Source organism: Pristis pectinata, chromosome 9, assembly GCF_009764475.1.
Source record: "Pristis pectinata isolate sPriPec2 chromosome 9, sPriPec2.1.pri, whole genome shotgun sequence".
In the NCBI taxonomy this organism is placed as follows: domain Eukaryota; kingdom Metazoa; phylum Chordata; class Chondrichthyes; order Rhinopristiformes; family Pristidae; genus Pristis; species Pristis pectinata.
Window position 1 is genome coordinate 3,037,973 of NC_067413.1, and position 27,884 is coordinate 3,065,856.

The following is a 27,884-nucleotide window of genomic DNA, read 5'->3' on the forward strand; positions in this document are numbered from 1 at the left end:
TCCTGGCAACATCCTCGTGAATCTTAGAGCCATGGAGAGTTGTTGGAGACTCTGCCTTCACCACCACCTCAGGTGGTGTTCCAGATTCCAACCCTGCTCTGGGGGAAAAGAATCCTCCTCAGTTCACCTCTAAACATCTTGCTCCTCACCTTACACCTTACTCTTGGGATTCAGACACCAGAGAGATATCCTGACCCGCAATGCTCAATGAGAACAGAAGACGGGAGCAAAATCAGGCCATTCAGCCCATCGAGTCTGCTCTACCATTCAATCATGGCTAATTTATTTTTCCCCCTCAACCCCATTCTCCTGCCTTCCCCCCATAACCTTTGACACTCTTACTGATCAAGAACCTATCAACCTTCACTTTAAATACACCCAATGACTTGGCCTCCACGGCCGTCTGTGGCAATGAATTCCACAGATTCACCACCCTCTGGCTGAAGAAATTCCTCCTCATCTCAGCTCTAAAGGGACATCCTTCTATTCTGAGGCTGTGCCGTCTGGTCCTAGACTCTCCCACTGATGGAAACATCTTCTCCACATCCACTCCATCCAGGCCTTTCGATATTCGATAGGCTTCAACAAGAACCCCCCCCCCCACCCCCATCCTTCTGAACTCCAGTGAGTACAGGCCCAGAGCCATCAAATGCTCCTCACACATTAACCCTTTCACCCCCAGATCATTCTTCTGCTGAGAGATTTGGGTGATTGGACACTCACAAATAGAACACAGAACAGTAACAGGCCCTTCGGCCCACAATGTCTGTGCTAGTATACAAACAAAAAGACTGCGGGAATAAACGCACCAACTACAGACCAGACTAACCTCAGCAGTGGAGAAAGTTCGAGACACAATAATCAGAAACAGATTAGCAGTCACCCGGCCAAATGTGGATTAATTTGTTAAAGGCAGATTGTGTGTCCAACCAACTTTAGTCATGCAGCACAGGAACAGGCCATTCGGCCCACAGAGTCCATACCAACCATCAATCACCCATTTATACTAATCCTACACTGATCCCATTTTATTCTCCCCACATTGCCATCCACTCCCCCCAGGTTCTACCCCTCACCCACACACTAGGGGGTAATTTACAGCGGCTAATTAACCTACCGATCTGCATGACTTTGGGATGTGGGGGGAAACCGGAGCACCCGGGCAAAACCCACACGGTCACAGGGAGAACCTGCAAGCTCCACACAGACAGTGCCCAAGTTTGGGATCGAACCCGGGTCATTGGAGATAATGAGGCAGCAGCTCTACCGGCTGTGCAACAGTCCCACTAATGATGGGCCAGAAGGCCTCATTTCAGATTATTCCATTTTGAATTGCCCACAGGGAATGGACTTCACAACAGACCAAACAGAAGGGACAAGTTAGCGGCCCGTTGTCCAGCCAGCTGTGTTGTCCCAGCAGCAGTTACACTGATAGGGTCATCGAGCTATACGGCACGGAAACACGCCCTTCAGCTCAACCTGTCCATGCCGACCATGGTACCTCCCGGAGCTGGTCCCATTTACCTGCATTTGGCCCATATCGTACGTCACCGAAGAGTCTTGCAAATTTCTACAGATGTACGGTGGAGAGCATTCTGACTGGTTGCATCACCACCTGGTATGGAGGCGCCAATGTACAGGATCGCAAGAGGCTGCAGAGGGTTGGAGACTCAGCCGGCTCCATCAAGGGCACAACCCTCCCCACCATTGAGGACATCTTCAAGAGGTGGTGCCTCAAGAAGGTGGCATCCATCATTAAGGACCCTCACCACACCACCACCCCACCCCCCGGCACCTGCCCTCTTCGTGTTACTACCATCAGGGAGGAGGTACAGGAGCCTGAAGACCCACACTCAACGATTCAGGAACAGCTTTTCCCCTCCGCCATCAGATTTCTGAACGGTCCATGAACCCATGAACACTACCTCATTATTCCTTTTTTTGTACTATTTATTTATTTTTGTACTTTAAAACAATTTTACCTTTGTACTTTACTGCTGCCGCAAAACAACAGACTTCATGTCATAAGAGTGATGATAAACCTGATCGTGATATCCCTCTAAACCTTTCCTATCCATGTACCTGTCCAAATGTGTTTTAAGTGTTGTAACTGTACCCACCTCTGCCACTTCCTCTGGCAGCTCGTTCCATATACCCACCACCCTGTGTGAAAATCTTCCCCCTCAGGTCCCCTTTAAATCTCCCCCCCTCACCTTAAACCTGTGCCCTCTGGTTTTGGACTCCCCTACCCTGAGGAAAAGACTGTGCATTCATCTTATTTCTGCCCCTCATGATTTTATGAACCTCTATAAAGTCACCCCTCAGCCTCCTTCGCTCCAGGGGAAAACAGTCCCAGCCTCAGAGTGATTCAGCACGGAAACAGGCCCTTCAGCCCAACTCGTCCATGCCGATCAAGATACCCTATCTCAGCCTCTCCTTATAACTCACTCCCTCCGGTGCCAGCAACATCCTTGTGCATTTTTTCTGCACCCTTAATGCATCCTCTGTGCTCACCAGTGCAGTTATTCCCGCCGCGTCACCCTCCCGTGCAGCCATCAACAGCAGCTCCTCCAATTTCCTCTGTTGTGTGAGTTCAGCAGCTGTTTTAAACAAACAAGAGAATCCTCAGACATCGTGGTTCTACTTGTCACACTGGGGTTACAGTGCCTGCTGTACTGGGGTGTACACCCACCACCTCCATCTCCCTCCCGAAACAAAATAATTTCTTTGTTCATTTATAGGGGGCAAGTACCAGCATTTATTGCCCATCCCTAATTACCCCTGAGAAGGTGGGGGTGAGATGCCTTCTCGAACCGCTGCAGTCCTTCTGGAGAAGGTGCTCCCATGGCGCTGTTGTGGAGGGAGTCCCAGGGTTTAGACCCATTGACGGTGAAGGAACGTTGGCATCATTCCAAGTCAGGATGAGGTGGGACTTGGAGGGGAACCTGCGGGTGGCGGTGCTTTTGCTGCCCTTGTAATTGGTGGGGGAGGTCACAGGTTTGGGAGCTGCAGTGGGAGTAGCCTGGTGTGTTGTAGATGGCGCACACAGCGGCCACTGTGTGTTGCTGGTGCAGCAAGTGAATGTTTAGGATGGGGTTCCAGTCAAGTGGGCTGTTTCGTCCTGGATGGCGCTGATCTTCGAGAGCATGGAAAAAGGCCCTTGGGCCCATACATGTCCGTGCCGACCAAGATGTATATTCAAGCTAATCCCATTTCCCAGCACTTGGCCCATATCCCTCTAAAGTCCTGTCATCCATTTACCTGTCCACATACTTCTTAAATGTATCTGAAGTACCTGCCTCACCCACTTCCTCTGGTTCCATACATCTACCACCCGCTGCGTAAAAAAAGTCACCTTTTCTGTTCTTGTTAAACCTTTCACCTCTAACCTTAAACCTATGTCCTCGATTCCCCAACCCTGGAAAAAGAGACTGCCCACCCTATCTTTGCCCCTCATGATTTTATACCCCTCTATGAGATCGCCCCTCAGTCTCCAACACTCCAAGGAGTAAAGACCCAGCCTGCCCACCCTCTCCCTATAACTCAGTCCCAAGTCCTGGCAACATCCTTGTAAATCCTTTCTGCACTCTTTCCAGTTTAATCACATGCTTCCTATAACAGGGCGACCGAAGCTGAGCACAATACACCAAGTGTGGCCTCACCAACGTCTTGTACAATCATGACATAACCTCCCAACTTCTACATCAAGTGCCCTGACTGACGAAGTTGTTGGGGCTGCACTCCCCCCAGGCTAGTGTTCTATCGCACCCCTGACTTGTGCCTTGGGGATGGTGGAGCAGCTCTGAGCTGTCAGGACACGAGTCACTCACAGCAGGACATCCAGACCTGATGCCGGATTCTGACCCGAAACATTGACAATTCCTTTCCTCCCGCAGGAGCTGCTCGAACTGCCGAGTTCCTCAGAGGATTGTTCGTTGCTCCCACCTCCTGTAGCCGTGAGACGGCAGACGCTGGAATATGGAGCAACAAACAATCTGCTGAACGAACATATTTATGTGGTTGGTCTGGTTAGGTTTTTGGTTACTGGTGACACCCCCCGAGGACATTGACAGTAGGTTTACAGAGGGGGGAGGAGGAACTAGGCGATGAAATGCCATTGAATATCAAGGGATTCTTGCGGGGGGTGGTTACTGCTTGGCACCAATGTTACTCACCACTGATCAGTCCATGCCTGAATGTTGTCTGGGACCTCGCACCTTATTGCACTGCATTTTCTCTGTAGCTGTGACACTTTACTCTGTACTGTTATTGTTTTTACCTGTACTACATCAATGCACTCTGTACTGACTCAATGTAATTGCACTGTGTAATGAATTGACCTGTACGATCGGTATGCAAGACAAGTTTTTCACTGTACCTCAGTACAAGTGACAATAATAAACCAATTCCAATAAACAGGTGTGGGCTGTTTCATCTGCTGAGGAGTTGGGTAAATTAGATCCTCCTACCTTCCAACATGCATCGGATCTCTTCGTCCTGGGTCACACCTCTGGCCGTCTGTCCATCCCCATTGATGACTGCAGCGTCCGCACTGTACTGCAACAGCAGCAGAACCAGCTCCTGCAAAACACAACACAAAAGGTGCAGCGCACACCCAGCACATCGCTCAGGTTGTCACAGAAACGCAGGGAGAGGCCTCGTGGCCCAACAAGTTGCTGCTTGTCCTTGAAAGCACCAACGTCAACCTCTCCCAATTACAGAGCACCACTGTGGTGAGCAGGTCAGACTGTGTCTGAGGTGAGAGACACACGAGTTAACATTTCAGGTCAAAGACCCTACATTGGGAAAAGTTAGAGATGAAACAAGTTCTAAGGAGCGGGGAAAGAGGCAGGAGGGAAAGAGAGAAGGGCAAGTGTGAGATCAGGTAATGGTGATGTCACGAGAGGTATTGGTGAGTAAACAAGAGGTGGACGGGGAGAAGTAAGGGGATATCCAAAATCACTATAGGGAAATGTGATCGCGGGACATGCGGGATACAAAGACTAGAACTGGCGATCAACTTAAACTGTTGAATTCATTGTTGAAGCTGGAAGACTGTCACACGACAAGTCAGAAGGTGAGGTGCGCTCTGCTGCAGCCAGTTTGAGTTAGTTGAGCAAAGTCCTGGTTAAACTCTGACTTGCTGCTGGAGGGTGGGCCAAGGCTGTGTTGCTCTTTCTCTTGAGCAGCAGAGAGACAATGGGCCAAATGGCCTCGTTCTGTGTTGTAGAAGGTAGGAAGGAAGGTAACAAATTCACCCAACTCCTCATGAGGTGAAACACCTGCTTACAGCAAGATCCCAGACAACGTTCAGCCATGGACTGATCAGTGGCGAGTAATATTTGGTGCCACAGAAGTGATGTCGTCATACTTTGATTCTCAAGCTGTGGTTCTGAGGGTCTTCAGAGAGAAGCAAAGTACAAGGAGCAGGGGGGAACAGCTGAAGGCTTGGCCTGGTTGGGAAAGATGTGCCCACTTTGGGGGAGTACGTGCCACGTGGTATCTGATGGGACACCGAGACAGTGGGGTTGGCAAAGATCAACAAGAGGAGGAGGCAGGACCACAGAGGGATTTTTAAAGTCAAAGTCGAGTTTATTGTCAGATGCACAAGTCCATGTGTGCACAGGTGCAATGAAAAACTTACTTGCAGCAGCATCACAGGCACAGAGCATCAGATACACAACATTCACAAGAAAAACAAAGTTTAACAACATAAATAATACAAAATTATACAAGAACACAATTAAAGGAACAAAAAAAAAGTCCACTGTAGTACAAAGTGGTCACAGTGTTGCTAAACTGTAGTGATTAGGGTTGTGCCGGTTGGTTCAAGAACTGAATGGTTGAAGGGAAGTAGCTGTTCCTGAACCTGGTGGTGTGGGACTTCAGGCTTCTGTACCTCCTGCCCGATGGGAGCTGCGAGAAGATGGCACGGCCCGGATGGTGGGGATCTTTGATGACGGAGGTTGTCTTCTTAAGGCAGCGCAAACTGTAGATACTCCCGATGGTGGGGAGGAACATGCCTGTGAGGTGTTGATATGATTTGAAATCAAGGGTGAAAACTTTGTAAAAAAAAACAAAAAGAGATGTTGGCTTAGGGGCCACAGGTGTAGGAGTCGCCCATTTGAGGCAGAGACAAGGAGAAAGCTTTTGGAGTCTTCGGAACTCTCTTCTTCAAAGGGCAGTGGAAGCAGAACCGTTGGATGTTTATAATGTATCTGAGGTAGACTCGATGAGCAGGGCGGTGAAAGGTTACTGGGCGAGATGGGAACTGGGAGTTAAGGTTACAATCTGATTGGTCATGATCTTTTTGAAGGGAAGAGTAGATCTGAGGGACTGAATAACATGCCCTACACTGCACCCAATTTGTACCGAGCCACCAAGTGGGGTATCAGGAGACTGCAACAACATTGAGAGCACAGCTTCATCCTGGTCATTCTCTCTTCTCCCCTCCTCCCATCAGGCAGAAGATACATGTACCACCAGGCTCAAGGACAGCCTCTATCCCACTGTTATAAGACAAATGAACAGTCCCCAGCATGATAAGATGGACTCTCAACCTTGCAATCTACCTCATTATGGCCTTGCACCTTATTGTCTGCCTGCACTGCACTTTCTCTGTAACTGTAACACTTCACTCTGTATTTTGTTATTGTTTTACCCTGTACTACCTCAATGCACTGTGTAATGAATTGATCTGTATGAATGGTATGCAAGACAAGTTTTTCACTGGACCTCGGTACAAGTGACAATAATAAACCAATACCACCAATTTACTAAAACAGAAGCAGCTGATATTGAACAACATCACTGGTGGTTTTGCAACTCTTCATGGACCTTCTTGCTCACCTTCCTGCCAGTGAAGGCTGCCCGGTGAAGGGGAGTGTCCCCAACGTCATTCGCCACATTCACATCTGCGCCAGCCTGTCAAGTACAAAACAAACTGGTAAATAATCCGTCGCTTCACGTCAGCATGTATCACCAAGACCACAAATACCAAGTTGCGAGTTGTTTCGTCACTTTCTTGCAAATTAGGAGCAGGGCTTTTGCTTTCAATCCAATTAAGGGGTGTGGACTTCGCAGGCTGAGCCAGCATTTAATTGTCCATCCCTAGTTGCCCTTGAGAAGGTGGTGGTGAGCTGCCTTCTTGAACCACTGCAGTCTGTGAGGGGTACCCGTCCGCTCTTGTTTCCTTGTGGTGTTCCAGCAGTCAGTTGCAACTGAATGGGTTGTTTGGCTATTTCAGAGGGCAGTTGAGAGTCAACCACGTGATCGTGGGTGTACGCCAGACCTGCTAAGGATGGCAGATCTCCTCCCCTACTTTAGTGAACCAGATGGGTCTTTACAATAAGTGACATGGTCATCAGTAGACTTTTTAATTGCAGAATTCGGATTTATCATCACCTGCCGTGGTGGGATTTGAACCCATTCACCAGGACTTTGCCCTGGCTACCTAGACTATTAATCCAGTAAGAATACCACTGCGCCATTGGCACCCAGCCCCTCGAGCCTGCTCTGCCATTCAATTAGTTGATAGTCAATGAAAATGTCACCTCAACTCCACATCCCTGCCTACCCTCGGGAGGGAGCCTTTCAACCATTTGCTTATTGACTACCTATCTGCCTCTGCCTTAAAGATATTACCTTAAAGCAAACCCATGTGTATTCAAGGGGGAACTTTATCAAGGAGGAGGCCATTTGGCCCATTGGGTCCGTGCTGACTCAGCAGAATGATCCCATCAGACCCATCCTCCTCCCCCTCCATCAACTAACTCTCCAATTCCCTTCAGAAAATGACAACTGAGTCAGCTTGCACTGAACCCCCCCACCACAAACCTTCCCTCAGGCGAGATAGAAACACTAAACAATTGTAACAGATACTGAGGTTTCTCAACAGCAGATCACAGTCCAGTTTTGGGTCACGTGCACAGAATGTCAACAGTCAACTAACTCCTCAAACTCTCGTGTGTTGGAGAAAAATTTAAAACAAATTCAAACCCAAGATTGATGGGTTTTGTCATCGGGTGAGAGGGGGTGACGGGGGGGGGGGGGGGGGTGGAGTTACAGGACCAAATGGGGTGCAGAGGAAAGAAAGATTGTGACCAGCCAAGACTTTGAATTACTGGAGGAATTTCTTCAGCCAGAGGGCGGTGAATCTGTGGAATTCGTTGCCACAGAGGGCTGTGGAGGCCAAGTCATTGGGCGTGTTTAAGGCAGAGATTGACAGGTTCTTGACTGGTGAGGGGATTAGGGGGTTAAGGGTTATGGGGAGCAGGCAGGAGAATGGGGTTGAGAGAGAAAAAAAAATCAGCCATGATTGAATGGCGGAGCAGACTCGATGGGCTGAATGGCCTGATTCTGCTCCTATATCTTACAGTCTTATATAGAGTAACAAATATTCGGCTGGAGGACCTCAGTGGGTCGAGCAGCATCTGCAGGGGGTAAGGAATTGCCGATGTTTTGTCACGACCCTGTATCAGGACTGAGAGTGGAGAGGGGAGGTGGGCAGTATAAAGAGGGGTAAGGCAGGAGCCCGAGGTGATTGGAGGACTGAAGAGGAGTGAAAGGTTACGTCAGGTATGGGAGGCAAGGGAGGAGAGGTGGAGTTAGGAAAAAGTGACAGTAGGATCATAGATGGAGGCAGTTTCTAATCACACCCTCCCATCGGGTAGAAGATACAAAATCCTGAAAGCACGTACCACCAGGCTCAGGATAGCTTCTATCCCGCTGTTATAAGACTATTGAGGTCCCCTAGTACGATAAGATGGACTCTTGACCTCACAATCTAACTCGTTATGGCCTTGCACCTTATTGTCTGCCTGCACTGCACTTTCTCTGTAACTGTAACACTTCATTCTGCATTCTGTTATTGTTTTCCCTTGTACTACCTCAATGTACTGATGTAATGAAATAACCTGTATGGACGGCATGCAAAGCAAAGTTTTTCATTGTACCTCGGTACATGTGACAATAATAAACCAATTTACCAGATCTAACCTACAGACAGAGCCAGGACAAACAGGTCGCCTTGACCAGCAATCAGCAACGAGTGAGGTGCACAGGCATCAGTGCTAGAACCTCAACCATTTGCCATCTGAATCAACCATTTGGATATTGGGACCAAGTGCACTGGAGCCAAATGTGCTTCTGATTCAAAGGCAGCTGGGTCAGCAATTTGTAAGGAGGAGACAAAGAGGTAGATTGTGAGGTCAAGAGTCCATCTTATCGCACTATGGGACCATTCAATAGTCTTATAACAGTGGGATAGAAGCTGTCCTTGAGCCTGCTGGTAGGTGCTTTCAGGCTTTTGTATCTTCTGCCCGACGGGAGGGTGTGATTAGAAACTGTTCTTGTTGTCTGCCTCCATTTATCATCCTACTGCCACTGTCTCCCAACTCTACCCCTTGTCCCTCCCCTCCCATACCTGGCATAAGGCTAAGAGGGATATCGGCATGTTCTACAAGTGGTTAACTGATGGGAGTATAACACGCAAACACATGAGGTGGAAGGAAGAAAGAAATGGAAAGTTATTACTTCCAAGTGGTGAGATGGCAAAATGCCACTGCACAGAAGGGATCAGTGGGTTCTGGTGTACGAAACACAAAGGGTCAGCATACAGATACATCAAGGACTAAGGAAGGCTAACGGAAGGTGGCCTGCATTGCAAGGGAGATTCAGTACAGAAGCAGCGAGGGAAATTTTGATGCAACTTGACCGGGTGCCATTGAGACTGCACTGGAGTACTGCCGACAGTGCTGGTCCACATCCTCAAGCAAGGATATACTTGGCATTGGAGGCAGTAAGAGGAAAGGGTGACTGGGCTGAAGACACGAGGGAAGGTTGAGCAGCTTGGGGCCATGCTCACTGGCGTTTAGAAGAATGAGAGGTGATCGGATTAAAACACCAGATTCTGAGGCAGGTCGACAGGGTGGGAGCTTCTTCACACTAAGGGTGGTGCGTGTTTGGAACGAGCTGCCAGAAACAGTGGTCGAGGCGGGAACATCAGCAACATTTAAAGGCAATCTAAGTAAGTCCATGGAGAGGAGAGGTTTAGAGAGCTGTGGGCCAAATGCAGGCAGATAGGTCTAGCTCGCTGGGCAACACAGTTGGCAGGGACGAGTTGGGCCGAAGGGCCTGTTTCCATGCTGTATGACTCTATGACTCCAACAGTACAGTGTGAGAGGGTGTTTCCCCTTATGGGGAGTATCTAGAACCAGAGCCAGAGCTTGAGAACAAGAGGTGGGGATCAGGAGGAATTTCTTCTCCCAGGGGGTGGTGACCCTTTGGAATTCTCTCCCCATGATCCATAGAGGTGAAGACATTTGTGGTCCGCCTGTACAGATCCCTGGAGGAGAGAATGGGGTCAGGGGGGTCTGACAAGGGGGTCAGGGGCTATGGGGGAAGAGCAAGACAGTGGTCCTGAGGCCAAGACTGGATCAACCATGATCATATTGCACGGCAGAGCAGGCTCGAGGGGCTTACGTCTGTTCTTCTTTCTGAGATGTCACACTGAAAGGAAGCACAGGCCCAAAGGGCTGAACAGCCTCCTCTCTGAAGAAAAGCAAATTGTAAACAGATAACGATAGTGGGCATTTAAGGGTCTTTTAGATTGACACATGAATGTGCACGGATAGAGGGATATGGGTTACGTGCAGGCAGAAGGGATTAGCTTAATTTGGCATCGTGGTCAGCACAGACACTGATAAGATCCCTTTATTAGTCACACGTACATCGGAACACACAGTGAAATGCATCTTTTGCGTAGAGTGTTCTGGGGGCAGCCCGCAAGTGTCGCCACGCTTCTGGCGCCAACATAGCATGCCCACAACTTCCTAACCCATACGTCTTTGGAATGTGGGAGGAAACTGGAGCACCCGGAGGAAACCCACATAGACACGGGGAGAACATACAAACTCCTTACAGACAGTTGCCGGAATTGAACCGAGGTCACTGGCGCTGTAATAGCATCTATATAGACTGTTAGCCTGTACTGTACTGTTAGCCATTCCTGTGCTGTACTGTGAAAGAAATAGAATCACACAGCACAGAAACAGGCCCTTCGGCCCAACTCGTCCATGCCGACTGTGTTGCCCAGTGAGCCAGTCCCATCTGCCCATGTTTGGCCTACAGCCCTCTAAACCTCTCCTATCAGTGGACTTATCTAGATGGCTTTTAAATGTTGCTGATGTGCCCGCCTCAACCACTGTTTCTGGCAGCTCGTTCCAAACACGCACCACCGTGTCTGAAGAAGCTGCCCTGACGTCCCTTTTGTTCTTTTCTATGTAAACATTTACTTTCACCCTGTAATTAGAAATGTTATTAATTGTTATCTGTCCCATTGCCAAGAGTACCCAGGCAGGATGTGACGTATTGGTGTTGGTACATGCAGACTTGAACAATATTTGTACATTGTTAGCAAAAAATTCACACACTTGCCACAAGACCAAGTATCCATTGGTGGCCATTCATAACGTCCTTCATGTGAAATATCAAACCACACAATGCACGAATTCAAACCACACAATGCACGATGTCAAAAGCTCAGAACCTACCTTTAATAATTCCTCCACCACATCCTTGTGTCCAAAATAACAGGCCAGGTGCAGGGGGGCCCAACCGAAGTTAGACTTGCTCTGACCTAAAACACAACAACTGGTTAATCATTTTGCCACAACCCTACTTTGGTATGACAACTGCATCCGGAGGGAGAGACTTGTGCCTCTGTTCTAGGGATCTGCAAAGTGTGGCCATTACAGAAGGGTTTACTGCTCAGAAGCTGGCTCTGAACCAGAGATGATGGTCCACACCAATGTCCTCGTAGCCCTCTCCCTCTATCACCACACCTTTCTATCCCTCTCTCAGAGTCATATAGCACGGAAACAGGCCCTTCAGCCCAACTGGTCCATGCCAACCAAGATGCCCATCCAAGCTACTCCCATTTGCATTTGGCTCATATCCCTCTAAACCTTTCCTATCCATGTATTTAAATGCTATTGTACCTGCCTCGACCACTTCCTCTGGCAGCTCGTTCCATACACCCACCACCCTCTGCATGAAGAAGTTGCCCCTCAGGTCCCTTTTAAGTCTTTCCCCTCTCACCCTAAACCTATGTTCTCTAGTTTTTGGTTCCTTTTCCCCGAGAAAAACACTTTACGCATTCACCCTATCTACGCTCCTCAGCGATTTTATACACCTCTATAAGGTCACCCCTCAGCCTCCTACAGCCCAATGAATAAAGTCCAACCTCTCCCTATCACTCAGGCCCTCGAGTCCTGGCAACATTCTCATAAATCTTCGTTGCACTCTCTCCAGCTTAACGACATCTTTCTGTCAGGGCGATCAAAACCGTCCACTACGTGCGGCTGCGCCAATGTCTTGTACAACTGCCACGTAACTTCCTAAGTCCTGTACTCATTGCTCTTTGATGAACCTCTTCTGCACCCTCTCCAAAGCCTCCACATCCTTCCTGTAATGGGGCGATCACAAATACACACAATACTCCAAATGCGGCTCAAACAGTTTTCTACAGCTTCACATGACTTCCTGACTTTTACACTCAACACCCCGACCGCCAAAGGCAAGCATGCCATGTGCCTTCTTTACCGCCCTATGTAGTTGTGTGGCCACTTTCAAGGAACTATAGACTTGCACCCCAATGTCCTTCTGTACATTACTGCTCCCAAGGGTCCTGCCACTTACTGCATACTTTCCTGGAGTCATAGAGCAATACAGCACGGATACAGGCCTTTCGGCCCAACCAGTCCATGCTGACCATGGTGCCCACCCAGCTAGTCCCAATTTCCTACGTTCGACCCATATCCCTCCAAGCCCCGCCCCTCCACGTACCTATCCAAGTGCTTCTTAAATGATACTGTTGTACCTGCCTCACCCACTTCCTCTGGCAGCTCGTTCCATATACTCACCACCCTCTGTGTGAAAAAGTTGCCCCTTAGGACCCTTTTAAATCTTTCCCCTCTCACCCTAAACCTATGCCCCCTAGTTTTGGACTCCCCTACCCTGGGGAAAAGACTGTTACCGTCCACCTTATCTATGCCTCTCATAATTTTAAACACTTCTATAAGATCGTCCCTCATTCTCCTGCGTTCCAAGGAATAAAGACCTAGCCTGGCCAACCTCTCCCTACAACTCAGGCCCTCTAGTCCTCTTACATTTGACCTCCCAAAGTGCAACACCTCACTCGTTCCTTGGGCCTCACTGTAACAGTGCAGGAGGTCACAGGCGGATAGGTCAGAGTCCGGGTGGAACGGGGAATTAAAGTGGCAGCAACAGAAAGTTCAGGGTTGCTCCTGTGAACTGAACACTGGTGCTGTGCAAGGCGATTGCCCAATCTGCGTTGGGCTTTTCCGATGCAGAAGAGGCCATCTCTTGATCTTCTTCCCCCTCCCAGGTGTTCACATTAATGAGCCTGAGTGCATATGTTTGTGAACTGAGGTCCCAGTCTGACCTGGTCCGACCCTGGCCCATACCCAGGCCAAAGTGGAACAGTAGACTCACCTGTCCATTGCGACTGGTCGAGAACACAACACGTGTGGTAATACTGAGCTCATCATCCTTGCCTGGATCAGGAACTGAGCTCAGCTAACCTGGCACAACCCAAATAGTTTGTCAGAACATAGATCGAGCCCGACTCAAACCCAGCATGTGTCAGCTCCTGCCTGGTTCAGGTCTGGTAGCCGGACTGGAATGAGGATCTGGAGCTCACACTGACAGGGAGGGGGCGAGGTGAACAGTGGAGATGGGATAAGGGGAAGTTGGATAAACATGGTGGGGAAAACATGGAGGGACCTTGGAGTTCAGGTACAGGGTTCCCTCAAAGCAGAGTCACAGGTAGACAGGGTGGTGAAGAAGGCGTTTGGCACGCTGGCCTTCATCAGTCAGAACATCGAGTATAGTTATGCTGTGGTCGTACATGATGTTAGTGAGGCTGCACTTGGAGTACTGCATTCAGTTTTGGTCTCCCTGCTGTAGGGAAGATGCTATTAAACTGGAAGGAGTGCAGAAAAGGTTTACGAGGATGTTGCCAGGACAGGACTTATTTTTTCCTTACAGCATAGGAGACTGAGAGGTGATCTTGTGGAGGTGTATAAAGTCATAAAGGGCCTAGACAGGGTGAATGCACACAGTCTTTTCCCCAGGATTCGGGAATGAAGAACTAGAGGGCATAGGAACGAGGGGCAACTTCTTTTTAAAAAAAAAGAACAGAGAGTGGTACATATGTGGAGTGAGCTGCCAGAGGAAGTGGTCAAGGCCGGTACAACAACAACAGAATGTACAAGGCACGGTCAGTAAGTTTGCAGATGAGACTCAAATAGGTGGCGTCATTGACAATGAAGGAATTTCAGAGAGTTCTTGATCAGCTGGGACAGTGGGCCAAGGAATGGCAAATGGAGTTTAATTCGGATAAGTGCCAGGTTTGCATTTTTGGGAAGAGAAACAAGGGTGACAGTGGGGCCACAGTTTGAGCATTGTGGACAGTTTTGGTCACCACACTGTAGGGTGGATGTGGTTGCACTGGAGAGGGTGCAGAGGAGATTCTCCGGGATGTTGCCTGGGATAGAAGTCTGTAGCCATGAGCAACATTTGGATTGGCTGGGTTTGCTTTCCTTGGAGCAGAGGGGAGAGGGGGCTGGAAGGTGGTGGCAGCAGTCCATGCGAATGCCTCACACTCCAGGGATCTGAGTTCGATCCTGACCTCCGGCGCTGTCTGTGTGGAGTCTGCATGTTCTCCCTGTGACGGCGTGGGTTTGCCCCGCGTTCTCTGGTTCCTGCCCACGGCCCAAAGACGTATGGGTTGGTAGGTTAATTGGCCACTGTAAATTCAATTCCAGTTTTACTCAGGTTTAAACTCCCCAACTGCCTTGGTGGGATTCGAACTCATGCCCTGGATCGATGGTCTGGCTGTTAGTCCAGCAATTGGTCCAGATGGTTGGCACAGACATGGTGGGCTGAAGAGCCTGTTTCTGTGCTCTGTGACTCAACTACTCCAATTCAACCACCACACTACCATACCCCTTGGAGCTCGCCAGCCACAGGTAACATCAGGAAGCCCCTCCTCTCGAAGCCCAGCAGGAATCCGGAATTCTCTCCAAGGAACCAGCAAGGCCGAGCGGTCGATAGAAACACCACGTTGGAGGGCGAGAGGGTTTTGTTCATATCTGCCGTGATCTCACTACAGGCAGAACAGGCTCAGGAGACTACTTGTTCTACGCCAGTTCCTTTGATCCTTCAGTGACCCAGCTGACATTGTGGAGAAGGTGTGATGGAGAGGATCATAACCCTCCCCAAGTCCATAGTTTATTGATAGTGGTCTGTTGGTCACTACGCCAGTTCCTTTGATCCTTCAGTGACCCAGCTGACATTGTGGAGAAGGTGTGATGGAGAGGATCATAACCCTCCCCAAGTCCATAGTTTATTGATAGTGGTCTGTTGGTCAGGAACTATCAGTGAGGATAGGCAGCAACACCTCCAGCACCATTATCCTCAACACTGGTGTCCCACAAGGCTGCATCCTCAGCCCTCTACTCTGCTCCCTTTATACTCACGACTGTGTGGCCAGATTCTGCTCTAACTCCATCTATAAGTTTGCAGATGATACCACTGCACTGGGTTGTATCTCAAGTAATGATGAGTCAGCGTACAGGAAGGAGATGGAGAGCTTAGTGGCATGGTGTCATGACAACAAATTTCCCTCAATGTCAGCAAAAGAAAAGAGCTCGTCATTGACTTTAGGAAGGGGGGCAGTGCACATGCTCCCATTTACATCAGTGGTGCTGAGGTTGAGAGGGTTGAAAGCTTCATGTTCATAGGAGTGAACAATCACCAATACCTGTCATGGTCCAACCACGTAGACCCCACAGCCAAGAAAGCTCACCAGCGCCTCTAATTCCTCAGGAGGCTAGAAAAATTTGGCATGTCCCCTTTGACCCTCAACAATTGTTATCAATGCACCACAGAAGGCATCATATCCAGATGCATCACGGCTTGGTACGGTAACTGCTCTGCCCGTGACCACAAGAAACTACAGAGTTGTGGACACAGCCCAGCACAACACGGAAACCAGCCTCCCCTCCATGGAGTCTGTCTACACTTCCTGCTGCCTTGGTAAAGCAGCCAACATAATCAGAGACCCTTCCCATCCCGAACACTCTCTCTTCTCCCCTCTCCCATCGGGCAGAAGATACAAAAAGCCTGAAAGCACGTACCACCAGGCTCAAGGACAGCTTCTATCCTCCTGTTATAAGACTATTGAACAGTTCCCTAGCACAATAAGATGGACTTTTGACCTCACAATCTACCTCGTTATGACCTTGCACCTTATTGTCTGCCTGCACTGCACTTTCTCTGTAACTGTAACACTTTATTCTGCATTCTGTTATTGTTTTCCCTTGTACTACCTCTGCACTGATGTGATGAAATGATCTGTATGGATGACATGCAAAACAAAGTTCTTCACTGTACCTTGGTACATGTGACAACAATAAACCAATTTACTAATTTAAATAGAGTCATAGAACACAGAAACAGGCCATTTGGCCCACCACGGATAGTAACCATCAGCCATCTATTCACAGCAATGCTACACATTTTGTTCTCCCCACATTCCCATCAACTGCCTGCAGATTCTGCCACTCACCCACATTTACAGTGGACGATTAACCTCCAACTTGCGCGGTCTTTGGGGAGGAAACTGGAGGAAACTGGAGCACCCGGGGGAGAAACCCAAGCGGTCACAGGCAGAACGTGCAAACTCCACACAGTGCCCGAGGTCAGGATCGAACCTGGGTCCTCTGGAGTGCAAAGACGCAGCTCTACCAGCTGTGCCACGGGACTTCTGTCGGTTGGACGGGAGAAGATGGGGTTGTTCTTGAAGCAAATTAAAGGGAGATCTAATAATGGTGTTGAAAATCACAAGGAGGTTGAACAGAGTAAATAAGGAGAAACTGGTTTCAACTGCATTTCTAGTGCAAATCTAGAACACAGAACAACACAGGAACAGGCCCTTCGGCCCACCACGTCTGTGCCGACCATGACACCAATTTAAATGAATCCCATCTGCCTACACATGGTCCGTATCCCTCCACTCCCTGCATGGTCACGTGTCTGTCTAAGTGCCTCTTAAACATTACTATCATCAAGCAACCAAAGTAAGATGAGAAATTTTATTCTTTCTAATTTGAAGTGGATGAGGCAGGTACAACAGGGTCACTTAAGAAGCACTTGTATAGGTACATGGAGGGGCGGGGCTTGCAGGGATATGGGCTGAACGCAGGAAGTTGGGACTAGCTGCGTGGGCACCATGGTCGGCATGGACTGGTTGGGCTGAAAGGCCTGTATCCGTGTTGCATTGCTCTATGTCTGTATAATTTTTTTGATATATCAAAGTTGAGTGTTGTTGGGAGCTGGAACCTGGTGCCCAAAGGGGCCGTGGAGGCAGATTCAATAGGAACTGCGGAAATATTGATAATTTGCAGAGCAAGCCCAGAGAGTGGGACCATCTGGAGAGCTCCCCCAAAGTGCCTGCACAGTGACAATGGGCTGAATGGCCTCCCCTTGGACTGCACTGCTCGACAACATCCCACATTCAACAGCAGCCACTTGCAATTATAATAAAAAAAAAGTACTCAGTAGATGTTACTGTAGCTGGGAATAAGATGTCCTTTTAATGACAACTCACCTTTACAGTTGATCTTGAGAGTCACCTTTCCATTTTTCCAGTCTTCCAGCATCTGTCTTACTCCGACCAAGTCGCCATTCCGAGCCTGGTGAAGCAACTGGTCCTCAGCGTCCCGCTGCTCCTCCATCTACACGTCAGAACAAATCACGTCTGAACATCAAACTCTACAGGACCGACACATGGATGGAAGGATACGGACCACATGCAGGCAGGTGGGTTAGTTAGATCGACATCACGGTCAGCATGGATATTGTGGGCCGAAGGGCCTGGCCCTACGTTAAGAACTTAATCTAATCCCAGCTGCCACATGACGTCACCCTCTAAGAAGTTCCCTGTCCACCCATCACCCTCAGCCATCTCGCCGCTACCCAAAATAATTGTCTCTCTCTCTTTCTCCACTCTGATGAAGAATCCCTCATCCGAAAAGTCAACTGTTCTCTTTCCACTGATGCCGACTGACCTGCTGAAGTTTCCAGCTTTTTCTGTTTTGGGTGTGATCCCAAATTCCCCAATATTTAAAGAGTCAGAAACAGGGTTATTATCACTGACGTATGTCGTGAAATTTGTTGTTTTGCAGCAGCAGTACAGTGCAAGACAAAGACATAAAAATTACTATGTTACAACAATAAATAAATAGTGCAAAAGAGAAATAATGAGGCAGTGTTCATGGGTTCATGGACCATTCAGAAATCTGATGGCGGAGGGGAAGAAGCTGTTCCTGAATCATTGAGTGTGGGTCTTCAGGCTCCTGTACCTCCTCCCTGATGGTAGTAATGAGAAAAGGGCATGTCCCGGGTGGTGAGGGTCCTTGGTGATGGATGCCGCCTTCTTGAGTCCTCGATGGTGGGCAGGGTTGTGCCCGTGATGGAGCTGGCTGAGTCTACAACCCTCTGCAGCCTCTTTCGATTCTGCACATTGGCGCCTCCATACCAAGCGGTGATGCAACCAGTCAGAATGCTCTCCATTGTACATCTGTAGAAATTTGCAAGAGTCTTTGGTGATGTACCAAACCTCCTCAAACTCCTAATGAAGTAGAGCTACTGGTGTGCCTTCTTCGTGATTGCATCAATGTGTTGGGCCCAAGACAGATCCTGAGATGTTGACACCCAGGAACTTGAAGCTGCTCACCCTTTCCACTGCTGACCCCTCAATGAGGACTGGTGTCTGTTCTCCCGACTTCCCTTTCCCGAAGTGCACAATCAATTCCTTGGTCCTGCTGACGTTGAGTGTGAGGTTGTCGTTGCAACACCACTCAACCAGCTGATCTCTCTCACTCTACAGTCCCCTGGACCTTTCACTGGGACAATCTCTCACTCAGACAGAATGTCCAATCGGGCAGAAGGTACAGCAGTCTGAGAACACGCAGCACCAGGCTCAAGGACAGCTTCCATCCCGCTGTTATCAGACCTCTCATATGATGAAATCTAAATCCCTCAATCTGCATCATCGTGGCCCTTGCACTTTATTTGTCAACCCGCACTGCTCTTTCTCTGTAACTGTGACACTATATTCTGCATTCTGTTATTGTTTTCCCTTGTACTATCTCAATGTGTTTATGCACGGCATGATCTATCTGGTCGGAATGTAAACAAAAGCTTTTCACTGCATCTTGGTACACATGACAATAGTGAACCAAATTGTCCAAGATGTCCTCGCTCTAATGTCCAAAGCTCCATGCTCATGTGTTGCCCTCAGCACAACTTACAGACAACTAACCGCAGGTTATCGCCTATATTGTTGCAGTATGAAATGGCCACTTGGCCCTGGTACACATGATGCTGTCCTGCTCCACACCCACCTTCCTCCCACACTCTCCCTCTCGAGTTCATCCAACCTCCCATCTTTGCTGTTCACCTCAAGCACTCAGAAGTAATAGAAACAGTAGGCCATTCCGACCCTTGTGCTTTCTGTGTTATTCAACAAAATCACAGCCAACTTTTGACCTCAGTGCCGTTTTCCTACGTGAAGCCCATAACCCTGTGGGAGTGAGCTCCGAGTTCCCACCTCTGGTAACAGTGGGGTTGGAGCTGCCCTTGAGCCTGGTGGTGCGTTCTCAAGCTTTTGTATCTTCTGCCCGATGGGAGGGGGGAGAAGAGAGAATGACCGGGGTGGGAGGGGTCCTTGATTATGTCGGCTGCTTTCCCGAGGCAGTGGGAAGCGTAGACAGAGTCCACGGAGGGGAGGCTGGTGTCCGTGATGCGCTGGGCCGTGTCCGCAACTCTCTGCAGTTTCTTGTTGTCTCAGGCAGAGCAGTTGCCGTACCAAGCCGGGATGCACCCGGGTAGAATGCTTTCTACGGCGCATCTGTAAAAATTGGTGAGGGTCATCAGATCCCTTCAGCCGCCAATGAGCTGCAGTATCCACGCCAACCCCAGCCCCCATCACCCTCCTTTCCCTCCTCCATCTGCCCATCACCCATACACTGTCCCCCCCCCCCCCACTGTTCCCACCTGCCCTCCCCACCTCCCTTATCTGGTTCCAGGCTCCACCTTCCTCTCCTATCAGATCCCACCATCTGCAGCCCTCTGTCACCCCCCACCTCTCACCTCCCAGCCTCTGTCGCTGCTCCCACTCCCCCCTCCTCCCTCTGCCCGTCACCCCTCCCCACCTGGATCCACCCATCACCTGCCAGCTCTTGCTCCACCCCTCCCCCTCGCCTCTTTATACTGGCCATCTCCTCTCTTTCAGTCCAGATGAAACATTTCGACCCGAAGCGTCGACTGTCCATTTCCCTCTACAGATGCTGCCTGACCTGCTGAGTTCCTCCAACATCTCAGGTGTTGCAGCAGTATCCACAACCCCGCCAAGCCCCACCCTGACATCCCAGCTACCTGTCCTGTGGCGACACCTCTCATCGAACCGCAAACCCTCTCCTTCTGAAGCCCAAAGCTGCCAGAAACATTGCCACGTTTCACAGGAAGTGTGGCAGTTCAGTACGTCCCTGACCCACCCATCTGTGTCCTAACTCACGCTGAGTTCCATCACCCCATAGACCGGCGCTCGCCGAGATATTCCAGCCCCTGGGTAGGCGACTCCTCGCCCCTGGAATTCCCAACCTCATTTTTAAATCACCCCTCCCAACACCTTCTAATCTCCAAAGAATCCCAAATCCTAATTTCCTGCACCCTTTTGTTTCAAAGATCCATTTCTGCTCACCAATAAAAAGGAAAAGCAAATCTTCGCCCTCTGCATAGGAGACTGCCATTCGGCCCACTCCAGCTTGCACTGGTGCTCTGAAAGAAGTCTCCAATCAGTCCAACTCTCCTCTTCCCCGTGGGGTTGTAATCACCTTCCTTCAACCATTTATCCTTCCTGCCTGAAAGCTTCCATTGAACCTGTTCGCATCCCATCGCAACTCTGTGGAGGAAAATTCTCTTGCCAATCCCCTTCAACATATACACTCCAGTCATAGAGTCATACAGCACAGAAACAGGCCCTTCGGCCCAACTCATCAATGCCGACTATGTTGCCCAGCGAGCTAGTCCCATCTGCCCACGTTTGGCCCACAGCCCTCTAAACCTCTCCTATCCATGGACTTATCTAGGTGGCTTTTAAATGTTGCTAACATGCCCGCCCCAACCACTGTTTCTGGCAGCTCGTTCCAAATACGCACCACCCTTTGTGTGAAGAAGCTGCCCCTGATGTCCCTTTTAAATCTCTTGCCTCTGATCTTAAACCTATGCCCTCTTGTTTCCCTGGGGAAAAGACTATGTGCTTTTACCCTGTCTATGCCCCTCATGATCTCATACACCTCGATCAGGTCACCCCTCAATCTCCTACGCTCCAGGGAATAAAGTCCTAGTCTACACAATCTCTCCTTGTAACTCAGGCCCCCAAGTCCAGGCAACATCCTGATAAGTATTTTCTGCACTCTTTCTAGTTTAATAACATCTTTCCTATAACAGGGTGACCAAAACTGTGCGCAATACTCCAAGTGAGGCCTCACCAGCATCTTGCACAACTGCAACATAACGTCCCAACTCCTACACTCAATGCCCTGACTGGTGAAAGCCAGCGTGCCAAACGCCTTCTTCACCACCTTGTCTGCCTGTGACGCCGCTTTCAGTGAACTACGCACTTACACTCCCAGGTCCCTCTGTTCCATAACACTCCCCAGGGCCCTACCATTCGCTGTACAAGTCCTACCTGGTTTGAGCTCCCAAAAATGCAATACCTCACATTTATCCTGATTGAAAACCATTTGCCAATCCTCAGCCCACACACCCAGCTGATCAAGATCCCCCTGTAATTTTTCATAACCTTCTACACTGTCTGCAACACCAGCTATGTTAGTATCATCCACAAATTTACTAACCATACCTTGTACATTCACATCCAAGTTGCTTATATAAGTTTCAAACAACAAAGGTCCCAGCACTGTCCTGTGGCACACCACTAGCCACGGGCCTCCAACCCGCGACCATCACCCTCTGCTTCCTACCACTAGGCAAATGCAAATCCAATCCGCTATCTCCCCCTGGATCCCATGCAATCTAACCTTCCAGACTAGCCTGTCATGAGCGACCTCGTCAAAGGCCTTGCTAGTCCATAGAACAGAACATAGAACATTACAGCACAGTACAGGCCCTTTGGCCCATGATGTTGTGCTGACCTTTTAATCTACTCTAAGATCAATCTAATCCTTCCCTCCCATATACCTCTCCATTTTTCTATCATCCATGTGCCTACCTAAGAGTCTCTTAAATGTCCCTACTGTATGTGCCCCCAAACCTCTGGCGGCAGTGCTTTTCACTGTAAAAAAAAAACCTTACCTCTAATACCCCCCCTGTACTTTCCTCCAATCACCTTAAAATTATGCCCCATCATGTTAGCCATTTCCACCCTGGGCAAACGTCTCTGACTGTCCACTCAATCGATGCCTCTTGTCACCTTGTACACCTCTATCAGGTCACCTCTCATCCTCCTGCTCTCCAAAGAGAAAAGCTCCAGCTAACTCAACCTATACTCATAAGACATGCTCTCCAATCCAGGCAACATCCTGGTAAATCTCCTCTGCACCCTCTCTAAAGCTTCCACATCCTTCCTATAGTAAGATGACCAGAACTGAACACATTACTTCAAGTGTGGTCTAACCAGGGTTTTATAGAGCTGTAACATTACCTCGTGGCTCTTGAACTCAATACCCCGACTAATGAAGGCCAACGCACCATACACCTTCTTAAAACCCTATCAACCTGCACGGCAACCTTGAGAGATCTAGGGACCCAAGATCCCTCTGTTCCTCCACACTGCTAAGAATCCTGCCATTAACCCTGTATTCTGTCTTCAAATTTGACCTTCTAAAGTAAATCACTTCACACTTTTCCGGGTTGAACTCCATCTGCCACTTCTCAGCCCAGCTCTGCATCCTATCAATGTCCCATTGTAACCTACAGCAACCTCCTACACTATCCACAACACCACCAACCTTCGTGTCATCTGCAAACTTACTAACCCACCCCTCCACATCCTCATCCAAGTCATTTATAAAAATCACAAAGAGCAGGGGTCCCAGAACAGATCCCTGCAGAACATCACTGGTTACCGATCTCCAGGCAGAATACGCTCCATCTGCCACCACCCTCTGTCTTCTATGGGCAAACCAATTCTGAAGCCACATAGCCAAGTTTCCCCGGATCCCATTCCTCCTGACCTTCTGAATGAGCCTATCATGGGGAACCTTATCAAACACCTTACTAAAGTCCATGTACACCATATCCACTGCTCTCCCCTCATCAATGAATTCCTTGAGGATATGACAAAACACAATCAGGCTCATGAGGCATGACCTGCCCCTCACAAAGCCATGTTGACTATTCCTAATCAGCCTATGCTTCTCTAAGTGCCCATAAATCCTGTCCCTAAGAATCTTCTCCAGTAATTTCCCCACCACTGAAGTAAGACTCACTGGTCTATAATTCCCAGGGTTATCCCTACTCCCTTTCTAAACAAAAGAATAACATTTGCCACCCTCCAATCATCTGGTCCTACTCCTGTGGCCAGTGAGGATGCAAAGATCATTGCCAAGGGCTCAGAAATCTCTTCCCTCGCTTCCCGTAGTGTCCTGGGATATATCCCATCCAGCCCCAGGGACTTATCTATCCTAATGTTTTTCAAAAGTTCCAGCACATCCTCCTTTTTAATATCGACATGTTCCAGCTTATCAGTCTGTTTTACGCTGTCCTCACAAACGTCAAGGTCTCTCTCACAGGTGAACACTGAAGCACAGTATTCATTGAGGATCTCCCCTACCACCTCCTACTCTAGCCACATGTTTCCTCCTCTGTCCCTAATCGGTCCTACCTTCACTCTAGTCATCCTCCTGTTCTTCACATACGAGAAGAATGCCTTGGGGTTTTCCTTAATCCAACTCATCAAGGTCTTCTCATGCCCCCTTCTAGCTCTTCTAAGTCCTTTCTTAAGCTCCTTCCTGGCTACCTTGTAACTCTCTAGTGCCCTGTCTGATCCTTGCTTCCTAAACCTTAAGTAAGCTTTTTTTTTTCCCCTCTTCACTAGATATTCCACATCTCTTGTGGACCATGGTTCCTTCACCCTACCATCCTTTCCCTGCCTCACTATCCAGAACCCCCTGCAAGTGATCTCTAAACAACCTCCATACTTCCATTGTGTATTTACCCTAGTACATGTGCTCCCAATTTACACTCCCAAGTTCCTGCCTAATAGCATCATAATTGCCCCTCCCCCAATTAAATACTTTCCCGTACCGTCTGCTCCCATCCCTCTCCAAGGCAAGGCTGAAGGTCAGGGAGTTGTGGTTACTGTCTCTGAAATGCTCACCCACCAAGAGCACTGACACCTGACCAGGTTCATTGCCTAGTACCAGATCCAGAATGGCCTCTCTTCTTGTCAGCCTGCCTACATATCGTGTCAGGAATCCTTCCTAGACAACACCTAACAAATTCTGCCCCATCCAAACCTTTTGCACTAAGGAGGTGCCAATCAATATTAGGGAAGTTGAAATCACCCATGACAACAACCCTGTTACATTACCAAGGCAGCAAGAAGTATAGACAGGGTCCATGGAGGGGAGGCTGGTTTCCGTGATTTGCTGGGCTATGTCCACAACTCTCTGCAGTTTCTTGCGGTCCTGGGCAGAGTATTTGCCACACCAAACTGTGATGCTTCCAGATAGGATGCATTCTATGGTGCTTTCTCTCTGAAACCTGCTCCAATTTGCCCATCGCCACAATAGGTCCACAGCAGACACTATCTCACTGGCTCTCCACTCTGCTCTGGATCATCTGGATAACCAGAACACACAAATCAGGCTGTTGTTCACTAACTACAGCTCAGCGTTCAACACCATCATCTCCTCAAAACTCATCTTCAAGCTCCAAGATCTGGGCTTCTGTACCTCCCTCTGCAATTGGATCTTCGAATTCCTCACTGGGAGGCTACAATCAGTATAGATCAGAAACCTCATTTCCTCCTCACTAACCATCAACACAGAAGCACCTCAGGGCTGCATGCTTAGCCCCCCTGCTCTACTCTCTATACCTATGACTGTGTGGCTAAGCACAGCTCCAACGCCATCGACAAATTCGCCGATGACACCACTGCCGTTGGCAGAATCACGGATGGTGACGAGGTGGTGTGCAGGAGTGAGACGAGTCAGCTGGTTGAGTGGTGTCATAACAACCTCACAATGTCAGCAAAACCAAGGAACTGATTGTAGACTTTAGGAAGAGGAAGTCAGACGAACACACACCAGTCCTCGTTGAAGTGTATGCGGTGGAAAGGCTGAGCAGCTTCAAGTTCCTGGGTGTCAAACCTCGGAGGATCTATCCTGAGCCCAGCACGTAGATGCAACCACAAAGAAGGCGTGCCAGCGTCTCCACTTTCTTAGAAATTTAAGAAGATTCAGCATGTCATCGAAGACTTTAACAAACTTCTCCAGATGTACAGTGGAAAGCATTCTGACCAGTTGCAACACGGACTAGAACGAGAACGAGAACACAAGAGGCTACAGAGAGCAGTGGGACTCAGCCGGTTCCATCACGGGTACAGCTCTCCCCACCACCAAGGACACCTACAAGAGGCGAGGTCCAGGACGGCAACATCCATCATCAGAAACCCCACCATCCGGGATGTGCCCGCTTCTCGATGCTGCCACCAGGCAGGAGGTACAGGAGCCTGAAGACCCCACACCTCACGGTTCAACAACAGCTTCTGCCCCACTGCTGTCAGGGTCTTGAACTGACCTGAAAAGCCCAAACACAACCTCAGACTGTACTTCCCTCGACTTGAACTAATGTTGTTATGTTTAGTTTAGTTTATTCCATTGTGTAAGTTATGTAGACTTTACCTACGTTTATCATGTCTGTAACATACTGTGCTGCAGCAAAAAGTCAATTTTCATGGCATTTATACCCTGGGTACATAAGCCCGTGACAATAAATTTGACGATACTGACTGTATCTGATTCCATCACCTCCTCTGGCAGTGAGTTCCAGATATCAACCATTCTCTGTGTAAAAAAACTTTCCCTGCAGATCCCCTCTACAACTCCTCTCTCTCACCTTAAACCTGTGACACCTTCTGTGCAAGTCAGGAAGTTGCTGCCATAGCGTCCCTAGCCCTCCACACGTACACCTCTAACAGTCTGCACAAGGGGCGTGAAACAGTCTTACACGTCCCTAAGTTTGGACTAAGGTTGTCAAGGAGCTGATCACCCAAGGGTATATTTAATTGAATTTTTTTTTAAATAATCTGAAAAGGTTTAACTACCAGCACCGAGGCTTAACTTTGGCCAAAGGAGGAATTTCACCCTGTCAGAGTTTAATTGCTGTTAGTGATTTAACTCCTGAGAGAATATAAAATTATGAGAGGTATAGAAGGGGTACAGTCAGGAGTTCTCCCCTCCCACCCCAGGTAGAAATGTCAAATACTAGAGAGCAGAGGTTTAAGGTGAGAGGAGGAGATTTACGAGGCATTTTTTGTTTAAACAGGGAGAACAGAAGCCTGGAATGGAAGAAGCTGTAGAGAGTAGTGGACTCAGCCCAATACAACACGGGCACATCCTTCCCCACCATCGGTAGTATCTACAGGAGGCGCTGCCTCAAGAAGGCAACATCCATCATCAAAGATCCCCACCGTCCGGGCCGTGCCATCTTTGCACCTGTGCACACATGGACTTGTGTATGACAATACACTCAACTTTCGAACGTGTTGCCAGGGGAAGTGAAAACGATGACAACGTTCAAGAGGTAGGTAGACAGACAGATGACAAGCAGGCAGATGTGCAGTTTAAATTGCAATGATGGTCAGCGCAGACATTGTGCACTGAAGGGCTGTACTGTTCCATGTTGGAGATATCTGCATTTACTTATCTATTGTTTGTGCAATCTTTGTGAATGTTTGTATCAGCACATCACGAATACCAGCCTCCCCTCCATGGAGTCTGTCTACACTTCTCGCTGCCTCGGTAAAGCAGCCAGCACTATCAAAGTCCCCACCCACTCCGGACATTCTCTCTTCTCCCCCCTCCCATCGGGCAGAAGATACAAAAGCCTGAAAGCACGTACCACCAGGCTCAAGGACAGCTTCTATCCCGCTGTTATGAGACTACTGAACTGTTCCCTAGTACGATAAAATGGACTCTTGCCCTCACAATCTACCTCTTTATGGCCCTGCACCTTATTGTCTGCCTGCACTGCACTTTCTCTGTAACTGTAACACTTTATTCTGCATTCGGTTATTGTTTTCCCTTGTACTACCTCAATGCACTGATGTGATGAAATGATCTGTATGGATGACATGCAAAGCAAAGTTTTCCACTGTACCTTGGTACATGTGACAATAATAAATCAATTTACCAGTTTATCAGTGTCTCTTCCAATCTCACTATCCAATGAATCGAATACCTTGTTACAGTCAGTAAGGGGTACAACAGCCCCCTACTGCACTATCAAACAACTGAACCACTGATCCAGATTCACTGGTTCTAATCCCACCACAGCAGGCGAGGAACTTGAAGTCAATTAATTAAGTAACGTTTAGTATACTTTTGTAGACAAAATGAAAAGAGACAATAAAAGACCAAATGAGAAAAGGAAAAGGGTCAAATGCCATTCGGGGCTTCCCGAGTGACTGACGCAGCAAGAGATGTTGTATTGGCAAGCTTATTCAGAGAACGTTTGCAGTTGACACTAAAATGGGTGGTGTCATT

General features: G+C 48.7%; 1 protein-coding gene across 4 annotated transcripts in view; it reads right to left on the minus strand.

Annotated features, from left to right (window-relative positions):
* Positions 1–27,884, minus strand: part of LOC127574547 (oxysterol-binding protein-related protein 1-like) — a 212,593-nt gene that overhangs the window by 174,480 nt on the left and 10,229 nt on the right. For all 4 annotated transcript variants that reach the window (XM_052023612.1, XM_052023613.1, XM_052023614.1 and 1 more), the window contains exons 2-6: positions 17,696–17,822; positions 11,553–11,638; positions 6,850–6,924; positions 4,470–4,581; positions 2,515–2,600 (exon numbers count right to left, since the gene is read on the minus strand). In XM_052023612.1, coding sequence (XP_051879572.1) covers positions 2,515–2,600; positions 4,470–4,581; positions 6,850–6,924; positions 11,553–11,638; positions 17,696–17,822 — 486 coding nt within the window. The remainder of the gene's footprint in view (positions 1–2,514; positions 2,601–4,469; positions 4,582–6,849; positions 6,925–11,552; positions 11,639–17,695; positions 17,823–27,884) is intronic.